The sequence below is a fragment of the Oenanthe melanoleuca genome, chromosome 25 (assembly GCF_029582105.1).
Source record: "Oenanthe melanoleuca isolate GR-GAL-2019-014 chromosome 25, OMel1.0, whole genome shotgun sequence".
NCBI classification, from domain to species: domain Eukaryota; kingdom Metazoa; phylum Chordata; class Aves; order Passeriformes; family Muscicapidae; genus Oenanthe; species Oenanthe melanoleuca.
This window is the reverse complement of record NC_079358.1, coordinates 2894869-2918749: the sequence shown is the minus strand read 5'-3', so window position 1 is coordinate 2918749 and position 23881 is coordinate 2894869. Positions and strand designations below refer to the sequence as shown.

General features: G+C 48.7%; 7 protein-coding genes across 8 annotated transcripts; 4 read left to right on the top strand and 3 right to left on the bottom strand.

The window, feature by feature from the left end:
- Positions 1-24: 24 nt before the first annotated feature.
- LOC130263138 (scale keratin-like) lies at positions 25-1509 on the bottom strand. The gene is made up of 2 exons (XM_056510606.1): positions 698-1509; positions 25-586 (listed from the first exon to the last, which is right to left on the bottom strand). Exon 2 carries the CDS (start codon positions 561-563, stop codon positions 171-173), a length of 393 nt encoding a protein of 130 aa, XP_056366581.1. The 5' UTR covers positions 564-586; positions 698-1509; the 3' UTR covers positions 25-170.
- LOC130263137 (feather keratin 4-like) lies at positions 591-2519 on the top strand. 2 transcript variants are annotated; one of them, XM_056510604.1, is made up of 2 exons: positions 591-997; positions 1943-2519. In XM_056510604.1, exons 1-2 carry the CDS (start codon positions 965-967, stop codon positions 2354-2356), a joined length of 447 nt encoding a protein of 148 aa, XP_056366579.1. In that variant the 5' UTR covers positions 591-964; the 3' UTR covers positions 2357-2519. The 2 variants fall into 2 exon arrangements, with proteins under 2 accessions (XP_056366579.1, XP_056366580.1); XM_056510605.1 differs by lacking the exon at positions 591-997 and adding an exon at positions 1630-1862.
- Positions 2520-5462: 2943 nt separating this feature from the next.
- On the bottom strand, positions 5463-5966 carry LOC130263153 (scale keratin-like). The gene has a single exon (XM_056510625.1). The coding sequence runs from the start codon at positions 5964-5966 to the stop codon at positions 5463-5465; it is 504 nt and encodes a 167-aa protein (XP_056366600.1).
- A 3990-nt stretch (positions 5967-9956) lies between these two features.
- LOC130263155 (scale keratin-like) lies at positions 9957-10484 on the top strand. Its single transcript, XM_056510628.1, has one exon. The coding sequence runs from the start codon at positions 9957-9959 to the stop codon at positions 10482-10484; it is 528 nt and encodes a 175-aa protein (XP_056366603.1).
- A 1880-nt stretch (positions 10485-12364) lies between these two features.
- Positions 12365-12853, bottom strand: LOC130263148 (scale keratin-like). The gene has a single exon (XM_056510619.1). It carries the CDS (start codon positions 12851-12853, stop codon positions 12365-12367), a length of 489 nt encoding a protein of 162 aa, XP_056366594.1.
- Positions 12854-16017: 3164 nt separating this feature from the next.
- Positions 16018-17575, top strand: LOC130263147 (scale keratin-like). The gene is made up of 2 exons (XM_056510617.1): positions 16018-16143; positions 16906-17575. The coding sequence occupies exon 2, from the start codon at positions 16933-16935 to the stop codon at positions 17440-17442; it is 510 nt and encodes a 169-aa protein (XP_056366592.1). The 5' UTR covers positions 16018-16143; positions 16906-16932; the 3' UTR covers positions 17443-17575.
- Positions 17576-21918: 4343 nt separating this feature from the next.
- On the top strand, positions 21919-22287 carry LOC130263145 (scale keratin-like). The gene has a single exon (XM_056510615.1). The coding sequence runs from the start codon at positions 21919-21921 to the stop codon at positions 22285-22287; it is 369 nt and encodes a 122-aa protein (XP_056366590.1).
- Positions 22288-23881: the final 1594 nt, after the last annotated feature.

Below are 23881 nucleotides of genomic sequence, written 5' to 3'. Positions count from 1 at the left end.
AAAGATGGCAAAGAGATAGAAATTGGATGCAGGAAAACTTTATTGTTCCAAAAAGGGCAGGAGAGACCAGGAAAGGGACCGTGGGCAGGCTTGAGACAGGCCAGGTGTCACAGGCTGCAGGAGGCCAGGGCAGCTTGAGCCGAGATCAATATCTCCTGGCTGTGGTGGCTCTAGCAGGGCCCGCAGGTGTCCCAGAACTTCTTGCTGTAGCGGGGCAAGGCGCAGGGGCTGTAGGCAGGAGCAGCGCAGGCTCTGCCAAAGGTGCAGAGGCCTCCCGAGGCCTGGGTGGCGCCGGCGCCGTAGAGGCCGCCCAGCCCCAGGGAGCCGCCAAAGGCCGGGACTCCGGAGGAGCCAACCACGGCTTGCTGGGGGAAGGAGCTGAGGATGGGCCCGGGGAAGGTGACCACAACTGGTGGTGGCTGGATCAGGGCCGACGAGTCGGGGCACTGGCGGGCGCACAGCTCGTTGCTGCTCTCAGCGATGGGCTGGGGCACGGCCACGCCGGTTCTGGGTGGGCACAGCTCAGAGCTGCTCCTTGGTGGGCACAGATCGTAGCAGGACATCTTGTGAGGGATCCGAGGGTGCTCTGCAAGAGAGGGCAGCCATGGCAGATGAGCGGCAGAGGCAGAGCCCGATCCACAGGGGCCGGGGCTGGAGCCACCACAGGGGCTGTGAGCAAAAGCACTTGCACACTTACCCTTGTCCCTGAGGAGGAGGAGAAGGTGGCCAGGCCAGTGCTTGGCCCAGTCTGGCCCAGGCAGGGCTTTTATAGCAGCCCCAGCATTGCTCAGCACCAGCTGGGCCAATCTGCACAGGGGACACTCCCTGCTGCTCCTGCTGCTGACACCAGGGCTGTGCGGCCCCTGCTCCTCCCTGAGTCAGCATCCCCCTGGTGCCACCCCAGCACCTCCCGCTGCCCAAGCCATCTTGTCCTTCCAGCCACGTCAGATACTTGATAGCCAGGATGGCACCCAGGAATTTGGCTCCAGAGTCACATGTGAGGGCTTGGAAGGTCTCTGGGGAGGGCTGAGAGAACCCTGAGCTCTGTTGTGCTTTTTGAGGGGATTTCTGATCCTTGTGCTGTGCATGTCAGGCCTGGCATGAGACTCTTTGTCCCCTGTGTCACAGAGCTCCCTGGCAATGCCTGGGGGCAGATGGAGCTCAGCTCTGCTGGACTGGCCAGTGCTGCATGGTGCTGAGCAGGCAGGGCCCCAAACGAGCTGTCTTTGCCTGGGCCTTGGGCCAGCTCTGCCCTGTGCCCTTCAGGGACAGCGGATGGCACACGACAAGTGCTTCCTGGGGCTGCTGTGGCCCAAGAGGTGACACTGGCAATGTCCCAGCAGGATAATTGCAGGGGCTGATGGTGCAGCTTGGGGCTGGCCAGGAAAGGCAGGAGTCAGCAGAAGAGCCCCGTGGCAGCAGGGCTGAGGTCAAGCCTTGCCCCCGCACTCGCGGCCCCAGCATGGGCAGCTCCTACCCCGCCCCTGCGGCCACCCATAAAAGCGCTGTGCTGGCCCAGGGCTGCATCCACTGCTGCAGCCTCGCTCTCCTCAGCTCAAAGCCAGGTGGGTCCTCCAGGGCTCTGCCTGCTGGTCCAGGGGCTGCCCAGGGCCCTCTGTGGCCACCAGAGCTGCTGGGGCAGCGGCTTTGCTGGCACCAGCCTGGCACAGCCTGGCTCAGCCTCCTCAGGGGAGTGAGGAAAGAGCCTCTTGGCTGGGACAGATGGAGCCAGGCTGGGCACAGGGACTCAGGCAGGGCTTGTGAGCTCTGGAGGTGTGGGGATCGGGGCTCTGAGGGGGCTGCAGGACACAAGGCCAGTGTTGGGCAGTGTGGGCATGGACGTGTGGCTTTGGCCAGTACGGGTCAGTGGCAAGGCTGGTAAAGCTGAATGGTGAGATGCCCATGGCTGTTCTAAGGCTTGTTTTTCTGAATTCTCTTTCAGCCTCATCTCTCACACACCAAGATGTCCTGCTACGATCTGTGCCCACCAAGGAGCAGCTCTGAGCTGTGCCCACCCAGAACCGGCGTGGCTGTGCCCCAGCCCATCGCTGAGAGCTGCAACGAGCTGTGCGCCCGCCAGTGCCCCGACTCGTCGGCCCTGATCCAGCCACCACCAGTTGTGGTCACCTTCCCCGGGCCCATCCTCAGCTCCTTCCCCCAGCAAGCCGTGGTTGGCTCCTCCGGAGTCCCAGCCTTTGGCGGCTCCCTGGGGCTGGGCGGCCTCTACGGCGCCGGCGCCACCCAGGCCTCGGGAGGCCTCTGCACCTTTGGCAGAGCCTGCGCTGCTCCTGCCTACAGCCCCTGCGCCTTGCCCCGCTACAGCAAGAAGTTCTGGGACACCTGCGGGCCCTGCTAGAGCCACCACAGCCCAGCCCAAAGTCCCGTTGTCATCTCAGCCCGGTATGGAGCAGTTGAGCTCGGCTTAAGCTGCCCTGGCACCCGGCCTGCCTGGGCCCTGCCCACCATCCTTCTCCCAACCTCTCCTGCAGTTCTTGTAACAATAAAGTTTTCCTGCATCCAATTCTTGTCTCTCTGTCTATTTTTCTTGAGTTCTGTTCCCTCCACTACTGCTGGGTTGATTCTGATCCCTCCGTTTTTCACCAGGGCGTGTCTCGCCCTTTATCCTCATTTGAGAGGTCAGATGATTTCTGCTTTATTTTTATCACTTCATTTACTATATTTTGGTTTACTCAGGATTAGTTCCATTCACTTTTCGTGGGTACACCCTGTCTGTGAGACATGCAGGGACTTGTTTTCAAAGGGAAAGGGAAATTGGGTGCGCTCTTTCCCTTGGTTTTACAGGTTCTGCTTATATTAAATCTCTCTGACATTTTATGTTTTCAGTTTATTCACTCCAGAGTATGTAAAAGGCACAGGGACCTCTGACCCAGCCACTTGACTGAACCCTTGTGGTCACAGCAGGAGCTGATGTCCCCAGGCTTTGAGGGTATAAAATCCCTTTGTTTGTCCCTTCTTTGCGTCACCATCTCGAGCTGTTATTCTTTTTGCACCATGATTAAATTATTTTAAATGTCCAGGGGTCTGAGGCTCTGCTTAGAAAACCTGGGCTTGAGTCAGGAAGGAATCCTTGTGTGACTGTAAGTACAAGAGCTGTGGGGAGTCAAGCAGAGGTCACTGGAACCAGAGGTCTTGTCTCAAATGGTTCAACTGGATGTGACCCTCACTGTTCTCGGCTGGTTGACAACTTGGGGATTAGTCTTGGGGTGGACTTGGTGATGTTGGAGGTGTTTTCCTCATTCCTGGGATTCTGAGGTGGCTCCTGGAAGGTGGGACAGGAAAATTTCCTTGCCACTGTGCCACTCCTTTCCCCATAGTCAGCGGGCACCTGGCTCTGCCCCATCCCATGACGGTCACTCCATTCCTGCTGCTCCCAGCAGTTCAGCCACCTTGTTTTTCCAGTCAGAAGCTCTTATTCCTCCTGCTTAGTGCCACTCAGCTTTCTCTTATCAGGGCTCCCAAAAGATGTGCCAATGCCAGGAACGCAAATGAATAATTAGAGGTTTTTTGGGGACGGATCCTTGAGTAAGGAATGGAGCAAACTCCCTCCACCCCATAACTCCCCTAGACACCGAGACAAAGGTCAGCCCTCAGTTGGATTTTGCAATCAGACATGAGCTCACTCCGAGCAGGCATCCAGCCCAAATTAAAGCTGTGTAATCGTTGTTCCCTCAGTGTTAATGGCTCTCTCCAGGGGTGTTATCTTGGGCAGAGCACTTGTCTGACACAACACTTAATTAGACTGGTACCTGCCTGGCACTGCCTCGCTGAGAGCTGTGAAATTTGGCAGTCGCAGCTCAGGTATTCGGCTGCACTCATGATTTTCACCCAGCACCTCTTGGAGGCTGAGGGCGGAAGCAAAGATCAGAAGAGAAAAGAGGGAAAGGCGTCAGCCTTTTGTAAAGTTGTCCCAAAACTGCCCTGGATGAGAGGAAAGAAGGGACAATGAGGATGGAATAGGGACAGAGATAAGAACCTGTCAGGGGAGAGCTTTTGGAGATGCAGGAGGGGATGTTCAGGTTGGACATAGGAATTTCCTCCTGGAAAGGGTGGTCAGGAAAGGGAAAGGGGCTCAGGAAGGTTTGGAATTCCCATCTCTTGAGATGTCCAGGGAATTTCTGGATGTTGGCCTGGGTGACCAGGTGGGGATCAGGCACAGTCCAACCTAAACAATTCTGTGGTTTTTTTAGTCAAAATGTTCTCAAATAAGTGTTCTCAAATATGTTTACCCATAAAAATGAAGTCTTGTTTTCTGAAAATAAAAGCAGCATTCACAGGTACCATGCACTAATTTCCATTTCAATTTATTACTCGTGGCTGTCTGACAGATCCTGTCCCACATGAGGAAGAATATTGAAATTACCTGTGAAAAATAAGATTTGCTGTTCTTTGACACTGATCAAGACATTTTCTTTGAAATAGTCCCAGGTGAAGGAAGAAGTAAATCCTCTCTAATGCATCAGTTCATGTTCTTTTTACCTCATCTGCTGACAGGTTCAGCCAAACCTTCCCCGAGGCAACTTTATCATGGCAGTGATTAATGAAAAAAGAGAAGGTAGTGCCTCATCTTTGCTCATCAGATACCAATCTCAAGAATTGTTTCCCTTTGTTCACCTTCCTCCTATCATTCCTTCTCAGAACGTGCTTTGCCATAACTTCAGGCAGTGTTTTTTAACTTTGTCTTTGAAGGCAGTTGGATGATTTCTAATACATTGCCTGGAAGATGTAAAATTAAAAGGAACTCCAGCACTAAATCAACCACTTAAAAAAGAAAACCATGAAATATCCCGGGTTGGAAGGGCCATGCAGGGATTGAGTCTAAACCCTGGCCCTGCACAGGCACCCCAAGAATCCCACCCTGTGCCTGAGAATGCTGTCCCTGAGCTCTGGTAACCTTGGGGATATGACTGTCCCCTGTTCCAGTGCCAGACTGGATGGAAATAATTGGAACAACTTCGGAAGTCTGGCAACTGGAATAATTTGTAATAGTTAGTGAGAGAGGACTCTCAGCTGCAAAAGCATCTCAGCCTGGTTCTGATGGGGAGGAGAGGGAGCCCCGAATCCCATGATGGAACTTAACAGGAAAAAAACAAAGGCAGGGGTTGGATGCAGGATTTTTTTATTGCAGGGAAGGTCCCACTGGACGAGGACACGTGAGGCAAAGACAGGCAGGTTGTCCCTCAGGAGAGCTGCTCCCTCAGCCCTGTGGCAGGAGGCAGCAGTGTCAGGGAGAAGCCAGGGGATGTCAGAGCATCACATTTGGCCACTGGAAGGGGCGGGGAAGAGGAAACCAAACAAAGGGAGGAGGAAACAAAAAGGGGAATTTCTAGAGGGGTTCTGGCTCCACGGTCAGAAGTGAAGTCTGATGCTGTGCCCCTTCCTCAGGAGCTCAGGGTAGGATCCAATGGTGCCATTTGCCAAGTTGAGGGATTTTCCCCCCGGGTTTAGCAGGAGCCGCAGCTGCCGCGGCCGTAGCGGCTGTAGCGGGAGGACCAAGGGCCGCAATAGCCAGAGCCAAAGGATCTCCCAGAGCCATACAGGCCCCGGAACCCCCCACAGGAGCCCAGACCCCCAAAGGAGCCCAGGGAGGAGCCCCCATATCCACAGAGACCCCCATATCCCAGGGAGCCAAATCCCCCATAGCTGCTAGATCCGTAACCCCCGTAGCCCCCGTATCCATAACCCCCATATCCGCCAGATCCAAATCCCCCGTAGCCCAGGGAGCCCCCAGAGGCTGCAAGGACGGGAGCTCCAGCCGATCCCACCACGGAATCCTGCGGGAAGGAGCTGAGGATGGGCCCGGGGAAGGTGACCACCACGGCGGGAGGCTGGATCACGGTGGTGGAGTCGGGGCACTGGCGGACGCACGGCTCGTTGCCGCTGTCAGCCAGGGGCTGGGGCCGCAGGACGCCGGAGCCAGCGGTGGAGCACAGGTCGTAGCAGGACATCTTGCAGGGATTGGAGGTTGATCTACAAGAGTTGATTTGCACAAGTATAAGATGTTATTCACCTCCAGTAAAGGGCTCTGGATTTGGCTGCCTTTCCCCAGACAGGAGAGCTTTGAAGCACCGGAATTTCCCCACGTCTCTTAAAGATGAAAATTGAATGAGAACAGCCCAAATGATTTTCTGGGCCACTTTGGTGAGTCAGGGGATCAACAAGGAGTCAGGCTGTGCTCCAAGAGTCGAGTGCGTTGTTATTCAGGATTTCATTACTCTGGCTCTTGATTCCCACTGATCTCCTTTCTGCTGATCCTTGTCAAAACAGGGATTATAACTCATTGTCTGTTCAGATGGAACTTCTTGGGTGAGACCATTACAAGGGAATTGCAGAGACGATTGTCCCAAATTTCTGAGCATTGAATCAAGGCTTTGGGATCCCTACAAGGAGCTTAACACCCCAGCATTTAGATTTTGGGCTCTGAACTCCTTTGAAAAATTCTCACACCAAACCTCTTGCCCTCGGTAACTTGGAAAATCCCAGCGCTTCACATTTCGGCTCCTTAAATTCCCTCCAGGATCCCTTTTAATCTTAAATAAATCTCTTACAGAGTGTTTTAAACAGTTCTCAATTTGTCTCTGTGTCCTACTCCAAGCCGGTCTCTGGGGGTGCTCATGCCCATTTATCTTGAATTAAAGGCATTTGGGTGATTTGTAATATTTGGATCTAAAGGCAGGTTTGCCTCTAAACTCAACATTTCCCTGCGAACAGGAAGATTTAAACTTTCCAACATTTTCCAGTCATTCATTTAACCAAGCAGAGGGTAGGAATAAACACTGAACCTGTCCCATCATGGACACAACAGGTGAAGGCAACCCAATATCCAACAGAATTTCCTGACAAAAAAACCTTTCAATTTGGTTCGGAACAGAACACCAACCTCTAAAGCAGAGAGCAGCCTTCTGTGAGGCTTTTCCAAGGTTTATCTCTCCACCTAAAATTTTGCCTACGAGTTCCCAACGGAAGAGAGTGCCCCAGATGAATTGTACAGTAAAGAGAGATTCCAAAAGCAGCAAAAAAATTGTTCCAAAAGCAGCAAACAGCAATTCCAAAAGCAGCAAAGAGCAGCTCCAGACTTACCAAGTCGTTGAGAGGAACGAGTGAAGGGAAGATGTTTGAGAGAACCCCAAGTGGAGACAGCTTTTATACAGTTCAGACTTGCCTGAGGGCTCAGAGGAGCTCATTAGTTGACACAGAACATTTTTTTGTATTGATTGCTCCTCAAAGTGATGAAATTGTTGCTCTTTCTGTTTGTGTTTATTCTTGATTTCAATTATCACGTCACGTCATGCAAGGTCCTTTGATCTGAAAAGCTGATGGGTGAAATTGGTGCATCTTTCATCCTAAAACATGATTCACTAATAAGTACCAATTTTCTGAAGTGGCACCATGTACTGAGCTGTTCATACACAAATATCCTTGTCCTATCTTATAAGAAAATTATGTTCAGACATTCACAGAAAATAGAAAAATCGCAGAATGTTTTGGGGACACAAATATCCAGAAAATTCTTATACTTTTTCTGTCCCTTAAGCCACAACTTAAACCCAAACTTAGTTCTGAGGGGAGAGATATTTATAATTTTAAGGATTAGAATGGAAAGCTCAAAATAATCAGAGTAGACATTGAATTAATAATTGAATTTAAGTTTTATTGAGCTGGCTTCATCTCTGGAAGTGTTCAAGGTTAGTTTGGATCAATCTGGGACAGTGGAAGGTGTCCCTGTCCATGGCAGGGGGTGAAACAAGATGGTTTTTGAACCATTTTAAACCATTCCATGATTCCCAAATTTAGCTGCAGTGGAAGTAAAAACCCTTTGTTTTTAGAGAGGATCTTGCAGCTAATCCCAACTTTGACGGCATCTTTCAGCACAGAGCAATTACGAGGTGGGAATCTGCTGGGAAAAGCAAATGTTGGATTTGCTGAGGTTTCTCTCTCTGTTTACACCACAATTGTCCTACTCTATCATTATCATCGTTATCATAATCACCCACGTTGTTGTCTTCACACCATGCATTATTTATGAATTATGAGCTTTTCCAAACCTGGAGATACATATGAGGATTTCCTGAGCCATTATCCTGGGGAGAAAAAAAAAAAAAAAGTCAAATTTTACAAGAACATTCCAAGGGATTTTTGAGCACCCTCTGAACAACCATTACTGACTTGTTCCTACTGTGTCACAGTAATATAAAACCTGTGCCTGGATGTAAACACCCCACAATTACAAGAGATTATCACATTAAAATGGGTAAATTGAGGCCACTTGGGTTTTTCCCGTAATCAGCTCTTGGTTTGTAACTTTGACCTTCCTGTCTTTGACCTTAAGAACAAAATCTATTTGGCATTTTTATTTAAAACACAGAATTTTGTGTTTGTAAAGTGTAAAAATAGGAGGGGAAAACATGAGAAAGGAAAGGAAAGCTCAGTGAAACAACTCAGAAAACCCAATTTCCACAGAATTGTGGCTGCCAGGTGAAATATTTCTCAGTTTCCAGGGACTGAAAGAGAACCAGGAGAGTTTAAAAATGAACATGGAGACTTCTTCTAAGGGATGAATTGGCAGGAAAAGAGGGGATGGATTAAAACTGAGAGACAGGAGGTTTAGGGGGGGATAATGGGAAGGAATCATTCCCTGTGAGGGTGGGGAGACCCTGGCACGGGTGATTCCATGGATTCCCCATCCCTGGAAGCATCCAAGGCCAGGATGGACGAGGCCAGGATGGACAAGGTGTCCCTGCCCATGTCAGGGGGTGCCACTGTATGATCTTTAAGGTCTTTTACAACCCAAACCATTCCACAAGAACATTTTATGATAAGAAGTCCATTCAAAGGTGCTCCTGCTGATTGTGTATGCCTTGCCTTGAGTAGGTGGAGGGAGAAATGCTGAGCCTGCAGAACCAATGTTTTTCCCTCTGTTATTTGTCCTCAGTCCTCATTTGAGTTACTGAAAAAAATTCCACATCTCCTGTTGATCACTCAAGCACCCTTACCTGGGCAAAACCATGAGTGTCCTCCAATCATCCCAATTATGAAGGACTCGTAAATAAATCAAGTCAGCTTCATTTCCTCCCCTTACGTTAAGGAAAGCAATGGGATCATAAAAAATAATTCCCCACATAAAGCCCAGAGACAATAGAGGTCTGGGGCGGAATGTGCAGCTCACGCTATGTGTGGGTTTGAAGAGCACCAGCAATAAGCAAAGACAATTTCAGCACTTTGAGGAATTATGTGTCCTGCAATTTGGGGTTGGGACCTAATTACGAGCTGGCACATCAGGTGCCCCGTGCCCTCTGGGCAAGCAGGGAGCTCTATAAAAGGTGTCTGCTTCAGATCCTTCCATCCACTTCTCTCACCTGCTCTGCCTCCGTGAACCAGGTAAGTCACTTTTCTCTCAAACCTCTTGACATTGAAGTTCCTGTGAAGATATCTGGTGGTGGTCAGGCTGCCGCTGCTCTCTATAGGGTATTTGGTGTTTAATTTCTCTTTCATCTCTAGGTCTTGTAGGAGAGAGGTTCATTGAGTGATGTTGAACTCCAAACTTGTGTTATTTTATCACTCCAAAGGGTTCCTTGTCTGTATTTTAGAAGACAAAGAATAACCTGTATATGTGGCTATGTTTGGTAGAGTTTTGCTGAGTTTGTAACAGAAAAGATAAAATCTGAGTAGAAATAATCAGCTAAGAGTAATTTAATACTGAAGAAATTATCCATCCTGGAAATTCAAAGATACAGCTGAAGAGTACAGACTATATTGGACTGAAGTCAAGACCAGCCAGGAGATCACATTGATAGGAAAAATAGGAGTAGGAAATAGATTTACTTCCCAGATTTATTACCGATGCCCTTGGACTGCTTAAAGACAGCCTAAAGTCTGCTATTCCTTTAAAATTATTATAAATTAACACTTTCTACAGATCAGCCTCCAATCCCTGCAAGATGTCCTGCTACGACCTGTGCTCCACCGCTGGCTCTGGCGTCCTGCGGCCCCAGCCCCTGGCTGACAGCGGCAACGAGCCGTGCGTCCGCCAGTGCCCCGACTCCACCACCGTGATCCAGCCTCCCGCCGTGGTGGTCACCTTCCCCGGGCCCATCCTCAGCTCCTTCCCGCAGGATTCCGTGGTGGGATCGGCTGGAGCTCCCGTCCTCGCAGCCTCTGGGGGCTCCCTGGGCTACGGGGGCTACGGGTCCCTGGGCTACGGGGGATTTGGATCTGGTGGATATGGGGGTTACGGATCTGGCGGATATGGGGGATTTGGCTATGGGGGCTATGGGGGATTTGGCTCCCTGGGATATGGGGGTCTCTGCGGATATGGGGGCTCCTCCCTGGGCTCCTTTGGGGGTCTGGGCTCCTGTGGGGGGTTCCGGGGCCTGTATGGCTCTGGGAGATCCTTTGGCTCTGGCTATTGCGGCCCTTGGTCCTCTCGCTACAGCCGCTACGGCCGCGGCAGCTGCGGCTCCTGCTAAACCCGGGGGGGAAATCCCAAGTGAGGTCATCGCCAACAGATGGAATGTGATGGTTTCACAGCCAAGGAGCTTGGAACCACCACTGCTCCATCCCAAGACCACGGATTTGTAGCTGTTCAGCCACTTTTGAATTGCTCCTCTTTCAGCTTCTGCCTTAAAGCTTCTCCCACCCCTTTTCTGTCTTGCCTGGGGTAAATGCAGAACAAAAGGGCTCAAAGTGGGCCCTGTTTGTTCACATCAACAGCTGGGATATTGAAGAGAACCTGAATCAATCCCATGTGCCTCTGGCTGGAGAAGAGTTTCTTGCTTCTTGGAGACTCTGCAAATGCATTGCTTTGCTCGCTGTTCATTAAAAATTTGTTGCATGAAAGTTGCCATGTTCTGGTGTTCTTTTCTCCTGTTTTCACCATTGTTATTTGCATTTGGAGAAGCCTCACCTGTATAGGTGTCAGTAACAGCCTAAAATATCTTGGAATCGTGGAATGGTTTGAGTTGGGAGGGATTTTGGAGCTCATCTCATTCCACACCTTGCCATGGGCAAGGACACTTCTCACTGGCCCAGGTTGCTCAGAGCTTAATCCGACATGTTCCTAAACTATGGAGACAAATGTCCTACCCAAAAAAGCCAGGGAAGATTAGATTTAAGTATGAATTTCTTCAAGGTAAAACTTTCATCTCTTTGGGCTTCAGATTCAAATATTTCCTCAGACAAATGTTTAAACTCTATCCTCAGGAATAACCTCGTCAAGAAGTGAAATCAATTTCCTGTCCAATCTTTAAATGAAGTTTTCTGGACCACAGAGTGGAACTTTGAAATCTGAAATATTTCTGAATAATCATGAAAAATAAAGTGTTGGATGGTTTTTGACAGAAAAAGCAACTCCTTGAAGGATTCCCTCACACCAGTGAGAAAAGCTGGAGCAGAGAGAACCTGGGGAGATTGTACCTGGAAAAATTAGGAGGTAGAAAATATCTTAACCTTTGGGCAAATCCCCCCTTCTTCTCTGCTCTGGTGAGATTCCACCTTCCAGGATCTACAGGGAAGCTGGAGAGAGACTTTTCCTTGGGAACTGGAGTGACAGAAAAATTGAGAATGAATTCAAAATGGCAGACGGCAAATTTAGGTTGGATATTGGAAATAAATCTTTCCCTGTGAGGGTGGATAACCTGGCACGGGTTTTCCAGGGAATTTCTGGTTGCCCCATCCCTGCCCCAATGCCAGGTCTCATGGGACGTGTCCCTGCCCATGGTGGGGAGGGTGGAAGGAGAAGATCTTAAGGGTTCTTTCAATCCAACCCATTCCATGAGTCCATGACTCTGTAATGTTTTTATCGTGGCCCAGGGCAGTTGAGGAGGGAGGATTCCTGCTCCCAAATTCTGGATCAAGGAACAGTGATTGACTTCACTCCCATCTGGGATATTTCAGGTGGTTTCAAAGTCTGAACCTCAGCCTATTGTAAGAATATAAATTTCCCCACCTCGTACAGAAAGAAGTGTTGCAAGCCAACAGCCAGAGAAATTAAAACTAAAACTTCTTTGGTTTTTTTTGCAGAACAGAATCACTTTAATGAGAAAAAAAGTATTCACAGAAAAGCATCGCAGAAGATGAAGAACATCAAGTCACAGGCAACTTCTTCCATGGTTTCTCTTCTCTCTGGACCGTGAAGTTGCATTCCAGAAGAATATAAATTATTGCTTTATCCCACGTATTACACACGCACACACAGATGGGGGAAAAAAAAGCCCAGAAGACAACAAGTAGAAGGTGAATGAATCAAGGAGGAGTTGTGGGATGGCTGTGGTCACAACATCTCCTCTGGGGCCAGGATCGGATCTCCCCGTTGCCGGTTATTCCTGATTCCGGGATATTTCCGCAGGATTTAGCAGGACCCCCAGAAGCCGCGGCCGTAGCGGCCGTACCAGGAGGAGTAGGGGCTGCAATAGCCAGAGCTAAAGGATCTGCCAGAGCCATACAGACCCCGGTACCCCCCACAGGAGCCCAGACCCCCATAGCTCCCATATCCATAGAGACCCCCGTAGCCCCCAGATCCGTAACCCCCATAGCCCAGGGATCCAAATCCCCCATATCCGCCAGATCCAAATCCCCCGTAGCCCAGGGACCCGTAGCCCCCATAGCCCAGGGAGGCCCCAGAGGCTGCGAGGACGGGAGCTCCAGCCGATCCCACCACGGAATCCTGCGGGAAGGAGCTGAGGATGGGCCCGGGGAAGGTGACCACCACGGCGGGAGGCTGGATCACGGTGGTGGAGTCGGGGCACTGGCGGACGCACGGCTCGTTGCCGCTGTCAGCCAGGGGCTGGGGCCGCAGGACGCCGCAGGCAGAGGAGGGGTACAGGTCGTAGCAGGACATCTTGCAGGGATGGGAGGTCGACAGAGGCTGAAAAATAAGATGAGGACTTAAAAATCCAGCAGTTTACATCAAAATAACGAGTGTTCTGAGTATCCCCCACTTTGTAATCTCAGCGCTCTCTTTTTCCAAAAAGTGTTTTTCTCCAAAAATTCTCCAAAGGGTGTCCACACACAAGAACAAGTGGGAAATGTTCTGAAAACCTCGTCCCTCATAACAGTCTGCAAAGAACTAAGACTTATTTCTCAACATTAAACTGAAAACTTGGAAACAGAAGCAGCGAGAGCAAAGTGACTTTGTCCAAGGTCATTGGATGAGTCATTAGGAAAACTCGGATTTGGGTTCAGCAGGTTTGCATGAGATGGAGCTTATAGAGAACTTAATTACAGTAGCTTCATCTTCCCACTCATCCCAATTTTGCTGAGAGTCAAGGGAACAACAGATTATAGGATTGTGAGTGCCTGGCTTTCCCAGAAAATCATCTGACAAGACAATAAAGAACAAATCTCTAACGATGTTCTGTAAATCCTTAACAGAGTTTTGAGGAGGAACTTGAAAGCGAGAAGGTGAAGAAGAGCCTGAGGATTTTCAGTAGCAGGAAACACAAATGACATTGTCAAGTGTAGATGGCTGCAGGGGTGACACCCTTGCCAAAACCTTGAACATTTTATGCAAACCTTGAGGTGGGTTAAATGTATCAAAGTGACCATCTGAGACTCACAGGCTTCCTCAAGGTGGAAGTGACTCAAAAGGCTCAAGTTCAACCCCCAGGTCTTTGCAGGATTATTTAGAATGAAACCAGAGGACCTTGGAATTGCCTGGCTTGGAAGAGATTTTAAATCCCATCCAGTCCCACCCCCTGACATGGGCAGGGACACCTCCCACTATCCCAGGCTGCTCCAAGCCCCGTCCCAACTGACTCTGGACACTCCCAGGGATGGAGAATCCATGGAATACCCAGTGCCAGGGCCTTCGCACCTTCCCAGGGAAATATTTCTTCCCAATATCCAACCTAAATTCCTCCTCTGTGCCCCTGACCCCATTCCCTGTGTCCTGTCCCTGCAGTTCCTGAGAAAAAGTCCCTGGAGTCCCTGCAGATCCTGAGAAGGGTTCTGGGGTCTCCACAGGCTCAGCATTCCCAGCCTGAATCCACAGGGAACAGGCTCCTGTCACCTTGGCAGACTCAGAGCACTCTCCAAGGTCTGATGTTCCTGACACCAAGAACTCCACAGGGCTCCAAAAAATTTTGTCTGCCACCCCAGAGACAGAAAAGTCCTCAATCTTTCCCAGATCCACACAGATTCACCCAAAAGAGAGGATGTTGGACATAAACTTGAGTTGAAGCCAAGAATAAAAAACACACCGAGAGCAACGGAGAAGATTCGGACTTACCCAAGTCTCCAAGAAGTCAAGGGAAGCGTTTGGAGGAGCGAGAAGACAGAGGAACTTTTATATCAGCTGGAGGTACCAGATCAGCATCTCTTGCCCGCCCCAATTTCAAACTCATGCAACCACCAGGGTGATGAAATTGTTGGGTTCATTATTGGCGTTTATGAGGCCTTTCAAATTTGTTTGTAGTAATGATCTAAACATCACCTGAGATTATAGACAATTCTTTCATCTTGTGATGGCTTGGGGGGAAATTAATACCTGGCGTTATTCCTGTCACTTCCTTGGAGTTACATCAGGAATTGTCACGCCAGCTCCTCTTAGTATTAACTGAACACCTGGAGAGTGGCTCATGGGTTTATCAGAATCAAAAATTGCACTGAAATTTAATCCTGAGCAGGAAAAACAGTGAAATCCTGAATTTTGGCCAAGTCCACAGGGTTCTATGGAGGAGACAGAGAGAAACTTTTGTCTTCCTGAGGCTTTTTTTGGGTTCAGCAGATAAACATCAAATGAATTCATAAAGTTATCTAAAGCTACTGTGGGACTGGAGGTCCTGAAGAGACTTTTCCCAGGCCTTGATGGTCCAAAGATGATCCCTGAGAACATTGAGCAGGCTGAGGAAACTTTGGATTTTTAAGGGAAAATGGATCCTCGGGTGCAAAAGTCGAAATGTGACGGAAGTACTTTGAATTATTGCCTCGGATTCTTAGGAATCCACGAGCTCCTGTGATACACAAGTCATAAATCCCAAAAATAGCTGAGCTGGAAGTTTCTGGGATGAGGGAACAATCAGGAATTTGGAATGTGCGACGCAAAGGCTCCTTCTTGCCTCGTTTACGGATGGGCCATTTTAATATTGCAGAGTCCACGCCACACGTGATCCCTAAATGGTGAGGTGGGGTTCCCAGCCTTTGGGGGCAGGGGGGGTTTGGACAATAATCTTTTCAAGTCCATGCAAATCCTGTAGATGATCCAGTAGATTAAAGGCATGGAGCTGGATTTAGGTGCCTCACAATTATGGAATGACCTCACATTCAAACACCTCAGTCAAGATATTTGTGTCCTTGGTATCATCAGTTCAAGGGCGAATACTGGAGGTTTTTGTCCCTTCAGAATTTTTCCTAGTGAGAAAGAATTAAAAATAAAAAATTCCCAATAAAACCCAGAATTTCGTGAGCCGTACTTTATCCAAAATAATTCCAGGGATGGGGCAACCACAGGCTCTGCTCCTAGGGAAGAAGGGGCAGGAAAACAGGGAATGAGCTTGGCTGAGGTTCAGTCACAGCTTGGACTCGATGGTCTTGGAGGGCTTTTCCAACACAAATAATTCCAAAATAATTCCAAATGCCATTTAAGGAACATGGGATGCTTCCCATGCCTTCCTTTGGCTTCCATATTGTTATCACATTAAGAGTTGAGACTGATAACGATAAAAACGACCTCCCCAAAGTTGCTCTAGATAATTTTATCTCCAGTTTGCTGTTTTGTTTTTTTAAATGGAAGAAAGCTCTGCTCAGCAGGTGACCCCAAGCGAGCAGACAGGTTTTGCCATTAATGACGGAGAAGCTCCGGAAGAGCGTCGGGATAATTCCTGCTGGAACGCCGGGGCTGTGAACAGAATGATAACAGGAATGAGGATGACTTGTCACCATTCCAGATGAAAGAGGGCTCTGTGACGAAACACCTATCACATTTCACGAGACTTCGGACCAGCAAACAAACAAAGAGTCAGCAGAACTTTGAGGACCTACGTGTCGCATTCATTTGGGGTTTGCCCCAATTATGCACATGCCCAAATTGCACCTTAGATGATCCCCGGGATCTTGGGAATGGTATAAAAGCTCTCCCAACTCAGGGCTCTTCACTTCGCCTTCCTCTCTTCATTCACCTCCGTGAGAAAGGTAAGCACCATCCTAAGGGATCCCTTCCCTTGGAATTTTCCCTTAGAAAATTCCAGTCTCTCTTTTCTGCTGGTTTTCATCAAGGTTGGGATCATCCATAAGGATTCTAAACTTCTTAATAATCAGATTATTTTGTGATGGTTTTATTTTTGTTTGCTGTTGGAAATTCACAAGACTGAAATGGTAAAATCATTATTTCATGTTCGTAGGAATTAGAAAAATTACCAAAGTAGCTTCCAAAATCTTACAGAAGGTTTGTTTGGCCAACAAGAAATTTTTATGGGTTATATAATGAAAGTTCTTGGTATTTGTGTGATCGAAGCTTCAGGATCAGTCAGTCCTAAGAGGAGAAGCTGAGGGAGATGGAGGGGCTCAGCCTGGACAAAAGGAAGCTCAGGGGAAATTTCAGGCTCTCCACAACTCCCTGACATGAGGCTCAGGTTGGATACAGGAGAAATTTCTCCCTGGAAAAGGCTGCTGTTGTAGGAGGGGCCACAAAATGTGGTGGAAGAAATTTACAGAGGTAGGATGAGAGCTTTGTGTGGTTTTGGCAGAGCAAAGAACTTTTAGATGAGAATGAAGTACAAGAAATTAGGAATGAGACCCCAGGAGAGACGACAACTCAGAGTGTGAACAGTTTGCAAAAACATCAATGAGAAGGAAGGACAAAACAATTGAGACATACCAATTATTTTCATCCACATGTCCACCAACCGTCAAAGCTTTTAACCCTTGAATTTCTGTCTTTTGCCCACTCCTCAGTGTCTGCTGACCTCCCATCCCTGCAAGATGTCCTGCTACGACCTGTACCCCTCCTCTGCCTGCGGCGTCCTGCGGCCCCAGCCCCTGGCTGACAGCGGCAACGAGCCGTGCGTCCGCCAGTGCCCCGACTCCACCACCGTGATCCAGCCTCCCGCCGTGGTGGTCACCTTCCCCGGGCCCATCCTCAGCTCCTTCCCGCAGGATTCCGTGGTGGGATCGGCTGGAGCTCCCGTCCTTGCAGCCTCTGGGGCCTCCCTGGGCTACGGGGGCTACGGGTCCCTGGGCTACGGGGGATTTGGATCCCTGGGCTACGGGGGTTATGGATCCCTGGGCTATGGGGGTTACGGATATGGGAGCTACGGGGGTTACGGATCTGGTTATGGGGGTCTCTATGGATATGGGAGCTATGGGGGTCTGGGCTCCTGTGGGGGGTACCGGGGTCTGTATGGCTCTGGCAGATCCTTTGGCTCTGGCTATTGCAGCCCCTACTCCTCCTGGTACGGCCGCTACGGCCGCGGCTTCTGGGGGTCCTGCTAAACCCTACAGAAAACTCTCTGGGTGATGTAGAAGGGCCAAGCAAAATGCAGATTATTCTTCACTTTAAATTTTTTCCCGATACCTCCACGGGTTTGATTCCTCATTATCTTCTTCTGCACCACCCCTGTGGCTGAATGCAGTGACAGACAGGAGTGTCTTTCAGCCTCTGCTGCCTTGCATTTACAACCCTGATGTTACCACGTTGTTTGTGTTCTTTTCATTCTCATTAAAACTCTGTTGCATCACTGAAAATCCTGGCGTTGGTCTTTTGTGTCCTCACCCACCCTCTGAGTTTGCCAAACTCGCTGGGTAAAGCTCCCTGCTCTGCAGGAGGCTGTAAAAACATTGAGCTAACCCTGCCCAGAGGGGGAAAGTCTCCCTGGAGAGCCTTCCATGGAGCTAGTTTACCCATGGATTTACAATTTCAGTTGGTTTCCTGAATTTTCAATGTGGTGGCCAAAGGTGAGCAGAAGTTTCCTCTCCATGTTGAGCTCTATGTGCAGAGGCAATTTCCTCAAATCCACAGCAGGCACCTCTTGAGTGAACATGGAATCCTAGAACTGGGTTGGAAAAGCCTTGAAGATCGTCAAGACCCTGGGGTGGGACACCTTCAACCAGGACTTGGGCAATTCCAGGGATGGGGCAGCCATGGAATCACCTGTGCCAGGGTCTCACCACCCTCAGAGGGAAGAATTCCTCCCCACAATCCAATCTAAACCTCCCTTTCTGGCAATTTGAATCCATTCCCCCTGTCCTATCACTCCAGACACTCTAAAAAGTCTCTCCCCATGTTTCCTGCAGCCCCCTTTAGGTTCTGAAAAGCCATATTTAGGCCACCCCAGAACCTTTTCCAGGCTGAAAATCCCAGTTCCCTCAGCCTTTCACTTGGTATCCCCAGCATTTGGGACTGCTTTGGTTCAGTTTAATCTATTTTTATATGAAATAGAAATAGAAATTGTGCCTGTGTTTTATAAGTAGCCTAAAACCCAACAAAAGCACTGCACCATAAATGTCATTATCTTCTTATGTCATCAGCAAAGCACAAAGGCACCTCCTGAGTCAGGCAGATCCTTATCTCGCAAGGAGTTTTCCTTATCTGCTTCAGCTGCCAAAAGATCTCAGGGTACAATTTTTCCTGCAGTAAAAAGATTTGTTGAACATCACAGCGTTTAGAGAACTGGCCAGAAACTGAAGGGAAAAAGTGTATTAAAAAAAGGCAAAAGCTGCTGCAGTGCCCAGCTCCTCTCTCTGTAACAGGACGGCAAATTTCTCAGTGTTGATGACCCAAAAAAAGCAGTGAAAAATCTGGGTTTTGTTTCATTGTCTCTGGAAAATTGGATGACTCCCAGCAGAACTCAGAGCTTCCCCAGCAGTATCTAAATGATAGGCAGAGGGGATGTTCTACATCCTGCCAGGACCAGAAAATCAGCCAGAAAATCTTTCTATGTCCTGCCAGAACCTGAAAAATCTGCCAGAAAAACCTGTGGGGGGTGAAGATGAGGGTAAGAAAAGCTCAGGCTACAAAATCAGCCCTTAAGCAGGGTTTAAGCCGGGCTCTAACGGAGATCCTGATCCGGAGGGAAGGGACAAAGGATCCGTGTGATGACACTGGATGGTGGCTGAGCCACCACCCTCGGGTCAGGGCAATCCTTTATTTAAATTAATATTTAATGAGTTGGTCATCAGGAAATGTGATGGTCACCGGGTGACATGAGTGTGGCCATCACCCCGCGGAACCTTCTGTGGGACCAGGGGAAAAGCTTGGAAATCTGATGGAAATGGGAAAATTGGGTGTCCAGCTCTCATGGCAGGGGGGACATGGAGGGGCTGGAGAATGTCCAGGGATGGGAACAGGGCTGGAGGAGCTGGAGAAGGGAATGGAGAATCCTGAGGGAGCTGGAGGGGATCAGGCTGGAGAAAAGGGGGATCCAGGGGGAGTTTTGGGATCTGCCAGGGGGGATTCGGGATCTGATCCCAGGGAATGGGACAGGATAAGATAGAACAGCCTCGAGCTGTGCCAGGGGAGGCTCAGGTGGGAAATTTGGGGGAATTCCTCCTGGAAAGGGCAGCCAGGCCTTGGAAGGGCTCAGAGAGATTTGGATTGGCCACCCCTGGAGATGTCTGAGGAATTCCAGGAATTCTGAGTGTCCAGGTGGGGATTGACCCCATCTTGGACTCAATGACCTTGGAGCTCTTTCCCAACTTAAATAATCCTGGGGTTCTGTGAAACTCCAGGCAGTTTCGAGGAGGGCCTTTTGATACATCCTGAGCTTCTGGAGAACCCAAGGCTCCCATTAACGCTTTTATCACACCCGGGTCACCTTGCGGTGACGAAAGAGTTTTGCTCAATATTTCAGTTTATGAGTTGATTCAAATTCTGACGCTGCACGAAAGGCAAATTACAACCCAAAGATTTCTTTCATCTCAGCATTTTAATTGGCCGAGGTTCACGCCTGGTAACGTTCCATGAAATGTGTTGGGAATGACAGCGCGGATTCTGCTGCTTCATTTATTCACCTCTCATTAGCTGGCATAATGCTGCTGGCTCAGGTGTTAATCATCATTTTCATCTGCTTGAAGGTGCAAGATTTTTTTCCTTTCTTCTTCACCCATGGTAGATAAAAAATTGAGTAAAACCTCAGTGTCTTCCTTGTGAAATCAGCAGCTTTTGAGCTTGGTTAGAATTCAGATTTGGACAAAACCATCCAGCACTTTTCAGAGGAAGTTACAGATCTGAGTTTTGTCTCCCAGATGGTCAGGTTACAAACAGAGAAAATGTGAATTAAAACATCAGCACAGAAGGAGAAATTCACTCAAATAAAAGAAAACTTAAATGAAATATGAAAATCCACTGAAATCCTGAGGTGAGAAACCATCAGCTGGTGAAGGGAACAGGAAGAGTTCACTTGAACAATTTATTTTTTTATGTTTTATTTTTAATATTAATTTTAAGACTAATTTTAATTACATTTCAAAATGCTGTGCTGTCAGAACACAACCACATATTTATATTGCAATAATCACACCCCATTTCATGCATAAACTATTAAGGAGGGTTTGGGAAGTGATTAAAAATACAGCCAAAAAATATTTGGACATGTTTTGGGGGGAGTTATTCCTGTTAATCCTCTGAGGCCATCCCAGAGTTTGGGGGAAAGAACCTCCCAATTTCAATGTAACTTGGGCAGAAATGTGTTTATTTAATAATCCATCCACAGCAAATTAGGAGCTTTGAGGTGGGACTTGGCAAAGCTCATGTGTGAAAAACACGCTGCTATTCCTCCAGAAAAAAACCCGTTGATTTAAGCCCTGCTTTAGGTACTAAAATATTGTTTTCTGCATTGAGGAAAACTGGGAATCTCCCAGTCCCAGCTGGCAAATCCACGATTCCCACAACGACATGCGGTTTGTGGCTGTGGGTGAAAGAAACATCGGGAGGCTCCTTCCACCTGTCCAAGCATTCCATTGCAAAATCGGGGAACAGATGTGATGAGAGCCGTGATCCGGAACCCTTAAACCCAAACCTGTGCATGGCAGCAGGTTCTGACTCCGATTAAAACCATTAATGAAGCTAATGAAGGGGAAGCTAATGACGGATATGCTCTGCAAATGGGATTTAATTCCCGCTGGGTGGGATGGGGCTGCTCCGTCAGGCTCCGAGATGAAAGGGAGCCGGGAGCTGGAATGTGCCGATGGTGCTGGGCAGAGATTCAGGGTGGTTTTGCAAACTGCAAGCGAGCAGAGTTTCGTCACTTTTGGGGAGTGATTTGATCTCGTCGGAGGTGGCGACTCCCGGGCTCAGCGTGGTTCAGCCCCAGGGCATCCCAGGGTTTGTATAAAAGCAGCAGCTCTGCGGAGATTTTCCATCATTCTCCTGCTTTTCTCCTCTCCGTCAGGTAAGTCTGATGCCTTTTCATTCCTCTCCCAGCTCCAGAAGGCCTTTGCTTTTTGAATTTTTATTCCAGTTGCTGTTTGCAGTGATTGCATTGATTTTTCAGGACTCTATTTTTCCTTTATTCTTTTTATTCTTTATCCTATCCCCTCTCCATCCCATCTCACCTCTATCCCATTTCATGTCCATCCCACCTCATCTCCATCCTCTCCCATCTCCATCCCATTTCTTCTCCATCTTATTTGTCCTATCCCATTTCCATCTCACCCCATTTCCATTCTACCCTGTCCCATCCCATCCCATCCCATCCCATCCCATCCCATCCCATCCCATCCCATCCCATCCCATCCCATCCCATCCCATCCCATCCATCATTATCCCACTATCCCATTACCCCATCCCATCCCATTCCATCCCACCTCTCCCAACACCAAACCTGCTCCTCTCCCACCCCAATTTTTCCCCTGGGGAACATTTTCCCCCATTCCAACTCCCCCAAACCTCCACCTTCCCTTTCCTCTGACCCTCGCTTTTCAGCAGCTCCTTCCCTGTGTTCCAGGAACCGCCTCCAGCCCCGCTAGGAAATGTCCTGCTACGACCTGTGCCCCAGCCCCAGCGGCATCGCCTGCCCGCAGCCAGTGGCCAACAGCTGCAACGAGCCGTGCGTCCGGCAGTGTCCGGACTCCACCGCCCTCATCCAGCCGCCCCCCGTGGTGGTCACCTTCCCCGGGCCCATCCTCAGCTCCTTCCCCCAGCAAGCCGTGGTGGGATCCACCGGAGCCCCGGCCTTTGGCGGCTCCCTGGGTTATGGGGGTGTCTACGGCTCCGGGGTTTTCCCGGGATACGGAGCTCGCTCTGGGTACGGGATCTCAGCGCTGACCAGCGGCTCCTGCGGCCCCTCCACGTCTCGCCGCTTCAGTCGCCTCTTCCGTGGCTCCTGCGGGCCCTGCTGAAGGCACTGGAGCCTCCTGGGAATTCCCAAATCCATGGCCATTAGGATGAGAGGTCAGAGTTTCCACGGCCCACTCCGCATTCCTGATCATTCTACTTCTTGTTCAGCACCTCCTCGTTGTTCGCTCTCGCTGCCTGTTCCAGAATTCCCAATATATTTATCCGGAATGGGATAGCCCATTCCCTGTTCTGGCATTCCTGATTTATTGCTCTGACACTGGACAGCCATTCCCTGTTCCAGCATTCCCGAATTATTGGACCAGCATGGGACAGCCATTCCTCCTTCCAGCATTCCCAATCTTTTGCTCCAGCATGGGACAGCCCATTCCTCATTCCAGCATTCCCAATTTATTTCTCCAATGTGGGACAGCCCATTCCCTATGGATTTCATCCACAATGACCAATATCCTCGGACATCAACCAGGAAAAGCTGGCTGAAGGCATCTTGGAGTGGGACTTTGGTTGGACTTTTCCCAAAATTGTCTGGGAATGATTTTCCCTGAAATTGTCCGGGAATAGATTTTCCCCAGGAATGGATTTTCCCCAGGAATGGATTTTCCACGTTCTGTGATCTCTGGCTTTGCAAAGCAGCATTTCTCGCTCATTAAAAATTCTTTGCATCGCACAGCAGCCTTCTGGTTTTCTTTTTTCCCCCTTTTTTCTCCCCATTTTCCTTTCTCCAACTGATCTGCCCACAGGCAGGACAGGGCTACTCCCTGAGGAGGAGCACAGCCTGTTTCCTTGGTTTTCCAAAAGTTTCTGTAATAAAACTCCTCAGGAGCAGCTTTTCATCCTTTGAAGGTTAAAAAAAAAAAAAAAAAAAAAAAAAACAACTAAAAAAACCCAACAGAATTACAGAATCATTAAGGTTGGAAAAGGCCATGGGCAAAATTGACATAGGGAATTTATCAGGTACAAATATTTTATTATTTTCTATTTTAAGAGGAATTATGGAATCAAGGAATGGTTTGGGTTTCCAAAGGCCACCCAGTTCAGCACCTCAAGTTTTCCCTCATTAGATCAGGTTGCTCAAAGCCCCTTGAACACTGCAAAAAAATCAAATATTCCATACATTCCTATTAAATTATTTGGGTTTCATTTAAAAACAAAATAAAAAAAAAAAAAAGAGGGAATGGGTTAAAGAAGAAATTTTTTTTCAGTGTGTCTGATGGAGAATTTCACTTAGAACACCTGAAAAAATTGAAGTGCAGCTCCTCCAATTGCAAAATGATAAAACTCCCTTTGCCAATCCCACTGGAATCTGGCCCTGGGCCTGCAGGGAATTTGCCAGCCTGGAGCATCTCAAAATCATCAAATAAAAATTTTGCCAGCCAGGAGCACGTAAAAACCCATCAAATAAAGATTTTGCCAACCCAGAGCATCTAAAAACCATTAAATAAAGATTTTACCCATTAAATAAAGTATGGAAATCAAACATGAGATATTTAATTGCTATCGGGATCTGGCATTCTGCTCAAGTCTTTTTGCAACGCCTTTAATGAGTCAGCTGCTGATTAACATCTCAATTAACTTCCCTCATCCTGAGACTGAACACAGGGTAAGACAAGAGTGCAGTGACCTCTGGGGTTCAGGAGA